Raw genomic sequence first — 6,984 nt, forward strand, 5'->3', positions numbered from 1 at the left:
ATCCTAGTTGGAAAAAGGCTGTACAAGATGAGATCAACGCCCTGGTGAAGAATGGTACTTGGGAAATCACAAAATTGCCAACTGGGAAGAGACCAGTGGGATGCAAGTGGGTATTCACTATTAAGCATAAAGGAGATGGTAGCATTTAGAGGTTTAAAGCTCGCTTGGTTTCCAAGGGTTTCACTCAGTCTTATGGGATAGATTATCAAGAGACCTTTGCACCCGTTGCTAAACTCAACACCATTCGTGTTCTTCTCTCTCTTGCTGCAAACCAGGACTGGCCATTGCACCAACTAGATGTTAAGAATGCTTTCTTGAATGGAGATCTTGAAGAAGAAGTCTATATGGATATTCCACCTGGTTTTGAGAATTCATCCAACTAGGATAAAGTATGTAGACTCAAAAAATCTCTATATGGCCTTAAGCAATCTCCACGAGCATGGTTTGGAAAATTCACTAAGTCAATCATTCAGAATGGCTATACTCAATGTCAGGCAGATCACACATTGTTTGTCAAAATCAACTCAGATGAAAGGATAGCTATCCTAATTGTTTATGTTGATGATATAATATTAACAGGCGATTACAAGGAGGAACTAGTAAGGTTGAAATGTTTCTTATCAAGGCAGTTTGAGATTAAAGATCTAGGGTATCTCAGATATTTTCTTGGCATGGAAATTGCACGATCAAGACATGGCATTTTTATTTCTCAACATAAGTATGTTCTAGACTTACTCAAAGAAGCATGAATGCTTGGGTGTAAACCAGCCTCAACTCCAATGGAGTCGAACAAGAAAATTGGCTCGGGGACAAATCAGACCCCTGTGGACAGGGGGAGATATCGAAGGCTAGTTGAACGCCTTATTTATTTATCTCACACTAGACCTGACATTGGTTTTCCTGTTAGTGTGGTGAGTCAATACATGAATAATCCAACAGAGGAACACATGGAAGCGGTTACAAGAATCCTAAGATACCTCAAGATGACTCCAGGAAAAGGTCTGCTATTCAAGAAGAATGAAAATAAGGAAATCAGAGTGTACACTGATGCAGACTGGGCAGGAGATATAATAGACAGAAGGAGTACTTCAGGTTACTGTTCTTATGTTTGGGGTAATCTAGTAACATGGAGAAGTAAGAAACAGACAGTTGTTTCCAGAAGCTCAGCTGAAGCTGAGTTTAGAGCTCTAGCTCTCGGTATTTGTGAGGGAATTTGGCTGAAAAAGTTACTTGGTGAACTGGGAGTATTTACAGAAGAGTCTATGCACATGCTTTGTGACAATCAAGCTGCCATCAGTATAGCAAAAAATCCTGTTCATCATGATAGGACTAAACATATTGAGATGGATAAACACTTCATCACTGAGAAGATTGAGAATGCTATTGTTCAAGCTATTTATACTCCATCAAGATTTCAAACAGCCGACATCCTCACTAAAGCTCTCCCAAGAACCAGTTTTGAAGATTTAATTTGCAAGCTTGGGATGTTTGATATACACAACCCAACTTGAGGGGGAGTGTGGATTTATTTCAGTAATTAGGAAGTTGACCACAGCTGTATATAGGAATCAATTTGGTATTAATACCAAATATTTTGTATATTTATTCTTTCTAAAATTAGGGGATTTTAATGGTGTACTTTCTAGAATTAGCTATTTATATTTATTAGGTCAGATTCTAGGTTGTATATATATTCCCTCTCTTTTCACATAAAGCTTCTGGGATCTTTCATACAATAATTCCCATCTGTTTCCACCCTCAAGCTAAACTGAAACTAGTGCCACTGTTGTCAAAACATACAGAGCAGCGTTCCCTGATGGAACCCGCTATCTTAACCACCTAATCTCCTCCTCCTGCTTTTGCAATCTTGTTTGCATGTCATCAATCATTTGCTGCCAATTCCTGGGGCAGATGGAGGGTTCTAGCCCCGACTATCATTAACAACCCCAATATTACCCATGCCTGGTCAAATTGACTACCGTCGATACATAATTTTTTACTTTGTCTATGGTCAATAACTAAACCTATCAGGCATTATAGTCATATCCATAACTATTCCACGTACAGGGCCAAACAACACAATAGCCACAAACAATATGCATACCAAGACACAAGTCTATAATATTCATGCATCAATTATCAAGTCTTACTCCCAGAAAATACATTTATGTACACCATGCTCTCTATTCTAGCATAGGTTCAATTTAAATAATTAAACACGTAGTCATGTTATTGGATACCAAACTGTTAGTCAAGTTTATCATTAGCGGCGAGTGTACATGCCCAACTAGTCTTCAGGAACCCTTAAACCTAGACCACTCTGATACAAATTTGCATCGCCTTGGTTAGCCAAGACCGTTACACTGTGTGTTTAAAATAATGCTTAACTCGCGAAGCGAGTCATCTAGACTTAAATGTGTAATTAAAGATCATGACAAGGTTAGGTATTAAAAGTTTGGTCAACAAAGTAATTATTTTTCATTAAAAATATTAAGTTTACACACGGGATCCCAAATATTGGTTACAGTCTGATAAAAGACAAATGGAATACAAATTAGTCATCCTAAGCAGCAAAACAGGGTTCAACCCTAGTTCCTCCTAAGCTATCCCGGTTACGGTGGTCGAGTAGGCTGCATTTGTACACACCACTCCTGTAGCTCTCAAACTCATGGATGGTCCGACCTTCCCTTTCCCTTACCTGCACCACATAGTACTCGTGAGCCAGGGCTCAGCAAACTTAAATAAATAAATTCAATCAGCAACAGGATATAAGCGATAAGCTTAGGAGTAATAATTTACTCAATTAAACACATAATCCAATCCTAACAATCAATACAGTTAGTTAAGTGCAATCAGCAGTTCTGTTTATTTGTATAATGTTCAGGCCAGGAGCCCTTAGGCCGAGTCCTCTGATCTTATAGCCGACCCCGGCACGCTTGGGCTGGGTTGCGTTATGCACGCTTGTTATCGGCCCCGACACCCTTAGATCGACCTTCAGAATATATATAATCACAAATATATTTCACAACACGCAATAAGATGCTGTATATACAAGCAACCCTACTGGATATTCACTATTCTCAAATACAGATATAATCACAATCTCACATATAATCATAACCCAAGTGCAGTTTTCTTACCTCAAGTCCCAAGCAGCTAGCGTATGGAAATCCTAAGCACGATCCCTATCCCTGAGCTTTAGCGGTATAACCTAGTCATAAGCAATAATGGTAATCATCAATCTCTTACACTATTTCAGAGTTTCGAGGTGTAATTCAAGCCTCTGGATCTCGAATTCTACTAAACTTGGTAGTAGAATCCTTCCAAAGCCTTTAGGTTTGAGTTCCCAAGCTTAAAATCCTTAATCGGCCAATGTTCCCTATTTGAGTCGCGGCACCACCAGCAAGCATCGTGGCCCTCTACAAGTCAGAGGGCCTGAGCCCTCATTTCCCTAGACACACTCCGCAGCGCAAACTACCCAGCACCACGGTGCTAAGGCAGTTCAGCGAACACCCTAGGCATCTGAGTTCATGTGGGTCGTGGTGCTCCAAGAACAGCGTCGCAACATAACCCCTCGAACTCCGAAATTCCAGAACTTTTCCTACATTTTCCCCGAGCTAAAATCACTAGAATTCACCCCAAACATAAACTAAAGCCAGAATTGAACCTCTACACCTCAATACTACACCTAAGGCAATAAAACCACACCAACAACTAAGCCAAAACTCCATCACAGCTCAAAATCAAATCCTTGAGTTCAAAACTCAAAAACAACAAAACAAAACTTGAAATTCAATAAAAATAGAGGAATTTACTTACCCTCACTACAAATTACGATCCTAGGCTAGCCCTTGATTAATTCCCAGCTCTATATCCCTTCCAAGCTCACCAAATCCAAGCTTCTCCTTCCAAATTTTAAAGGACTCCAAGGCCCACCAAGGGAGGAAGAAGGGAACGAGAGAAAGAGAGAGGAGAAGATAAGTGTTTTGTGTGTCATCTGGTTGCTTTTGATAGCTTCTAAGGGACTAAGTCTATCTCTTGGCACAGAAAGACTAAAATGACCTTGTTCAAACCCTTATCTTTTAATGCCCTCAAGGGAAAAACAGTCTTTAGCCACATTTCCCGCTATTCCTTAAATCGCTCTATAGATTCCTAATTAATCCTGACATACCCAGATAATCACTAAATAACTACTCGTTACCCGATAAACCTCGAATTCGCACTAAGTTACCAAAATACCCCTAGGCTCACTCCAAGCTGGGTATTTGACCACGTTGTGACTTTTTCAATATCTTGCTCAGTAGGATCGCCTCCAGCCACTTATCGCAAATAAATCTACATAATAATGTGGTCTCAATCATTTAACACATATAATCACATTTATACCCTCAACTAGTCAAAATTACAAATATGCCCTTATTAACATGAACGGACCCACATGCATATTTAATACACATAAACATTCACATATATTCATATTACCATATAAATCATTTATGCCACGTAGTCACACATTTATTTCATTAATTCCACAAATATAAATCCAATTATGCCCTCCCGACGCACTAATCAAGGCACTTTGCCATAATAGAAAATTTGGGACGTTACAATCACGATCTGATACTATAGACTATCTATCTTACATAGAGATCTACATACTGGTCAATTGTATAAGTCGTTCTCACTGGTAGAAAGTGAGTTGATTTGTTGTATCGTTCCATGATAACCCACACCGAATCATGTTGACCCATTGTCCTGGGCAACCCAACCACAAAGTCTATTGTCTCCTACCTCCACTCCGAGATATCCAAAGTCTGTAATAGCCCTACTAGTCTCTGATGCTCAACCTTGACCTGCTGACACATCAAGCACTTAGCCACATATTCGGTTACATCCCTCTTCATCCCAGGCCACCAATATAAAGTCTTCAAATCCTGATACATCTTCGTGGTGCCTTGATGCAAGAGTAAGGGGTAGTATGAGATTCATCAAGAATCTCACGTCTGATAACAACATCTATTGGAACACAGATCTGACCTTTTATCTTAGTAAACCCATATCTGACATTGTATAGTCCCTAGCCACTCCTGCTAGGACATCCCCTCTAATCTTCATCAACAATGGATCATTCAAGTAGCTTTCCTTTATCCTCTCTAGAAGAGTAGACTGCAGGGTGATATTGGCTAACTACCCACCACTAACTGTATCCATGCTCAAGTCATATCCTCTTCCAATACCTTGGATATCTGCCTCAAACTACATAATTGTCCTGGACCTTTTCGACTTAAGGCGTTTGCCACAACGTTGGCTTTCCTAGGATGATAAAGGATTTTGTAGTCGTAATCCTTCACCAGCTCTAACCAATGCCTCTGTCTAATGTTCAAATCCTTCTGCGTGAAGAAATACTTCAAGCTCTTGTACAAAGACAAAAAATACTAACTCCAAATCATTTGTGGTCAGTGTATATCTCACACTTCTCCCCATAAAGGTAATGCCTCCATACCTTTAGTACAAAGACAAAAAATACTAACTCCAAATCATTTGTAGGGTATCTCTTTTCATGTTCCTTCAATTGACGCGATGCATAGGCAATCACATTCCCTGCCGACATAAGAACACAACCCAAACCCTATCTCGAGGCATCACAGTAAACCAAAAACTTCTCCGATTTATTGGAATATTCAAAACTAGTACTGTAATCAATCACCACTTCAGTTCCTGAAAGTTGTTCTCACACCTATCTGACCACGCAAACTTCTGGTTCTTGTGTGTCAGTTCCCTCAGTGGTGAAGCAATCCTAGAGAACCTTTCCACAAAGTGTCTGTGATGACCCACCAATCCAAGGAAAATTATAATCTATGAAGCATTTCTTGGCATTGTCGAATCTCTAACTACCTCAATCTTAGCTAGAACCACCTTCATTCCATCTCTACTGACAATGTGACTAAGGAAAATCACTTGTGGTAACTAGAACTCCCACTTCTTGAACATTGCATATAGCCTATATTCCCTCAGTCTCTGAAAAAACAACTTGAGATGTTGCTCATGCTCTTCCTCTGACCGAGAGTAAACTAGAATATTATCAATGAAGAAGATTACAAACCAATCCAAATAATCCTTGAATACCCTGTTCATTACATCCATAAAAGATGTTGGGGCATTAGACAAACTAAATGACATAACCAGACACTCATAATGCCCATATTGTTGGTTTTTATTGATCAAACCCAGATTATATGCAGCGGAACAACAATCAAATTGTTAGTTTAATCCCATAAGATTTCTAGATCTACTTCTTCACATGCATATATATATTGAATCAAATACATGAATAGAAAAATTACCTCAGGTCCTTCCTTACTGCTATCTTTTCATATGGCTAAATCCTTGAGATCTCACACCAAGATCTTCCAAAATGTTCTTAGCACACAAAGAACGAGTGTGGGCTCGCTATACAAACAATAGGCAAAAAAACTATTTATCAGATGTTCTCAACACATGAGATTTGATAAAGTTTGGACCTAGGTTTTGTGAAGAACAATGACTTTTGTTTGTATCACTGTTCTCTTTCTCTAAGAGAGAGACTTCTAGATATTTTTCTATCCCTGAAAAGTTACGTTTTGTAAAACTGATATCCTATATTTAATATATCCAATATATTAAAATATTTATTATTTTAAACAATTTAAAATAACTGATCAGTTATCAGATTTTTGTTTAAATAATAATATTTTAATCATATTAAAATATCTCATTATTTATTTAATATTTAAATAACTAAAATTGTGGAACCAAGAAACTGAACACAGTCTCTTATGCGTGTAGCACAGTGACAATGCATTGTGATACACGTGTACCACATGCCAGTGATGGCATGTGATTTTTCCCAATTTTTATTATTATTTAAATACCAAAATTCCCAAAAAAATTAAATTAATTCAAAATTAATTATATTTTTGTCAAATCAAATAATTAATTAATTCT

The 6,984-nt window shown here is 38.3% G+C and overlaps 1 protein-coding gene across 1 annotated transcript; it reads left to right on the plus strand.

Moving 5' to 3' along the window:
* The first annotated feature begins 779 nt into the window (after positions 1 to 779).
* On the plus strand, positions 780 to 1,511 carry LOC133796167 (secreted RxLR effector protein 161-like). Its single transcript, XM_062233649.1, has one exon. It carries the CDS (start codon positions 780 to 782, stop codon positions 1,509 to 1,511), a length of 732 nt encoding a protein of 243 aa, XP_062089633.1.
* The last annotated feature ends 5,473 nt before the right edge of the window (positions 1,512 to 6,984 follow it).

This window comes from Humulus lupulus, chromosome 8, assembly GCF_963169125.1.
Source record: "Humulus lupulus chromosome 8, drHumLupu1.1, whole genome shotgun sequence".
Lineage (NCBI taxonomy): Eukaryota > Viridiplantae > Streptophyta > Magnoliopsida > Rosales > Cannabaceae > Humulus > Humulus lupulus.

Excerpts from the sequence above, each read along its gene's own strand:
- LOC133796167 (XM_062233649.1), top strand. The coding sequence starts at position 780 with ATGGAGTCGAACAAGAAAATTGGCTCGGGGACAAATCAGACCCCTGTG.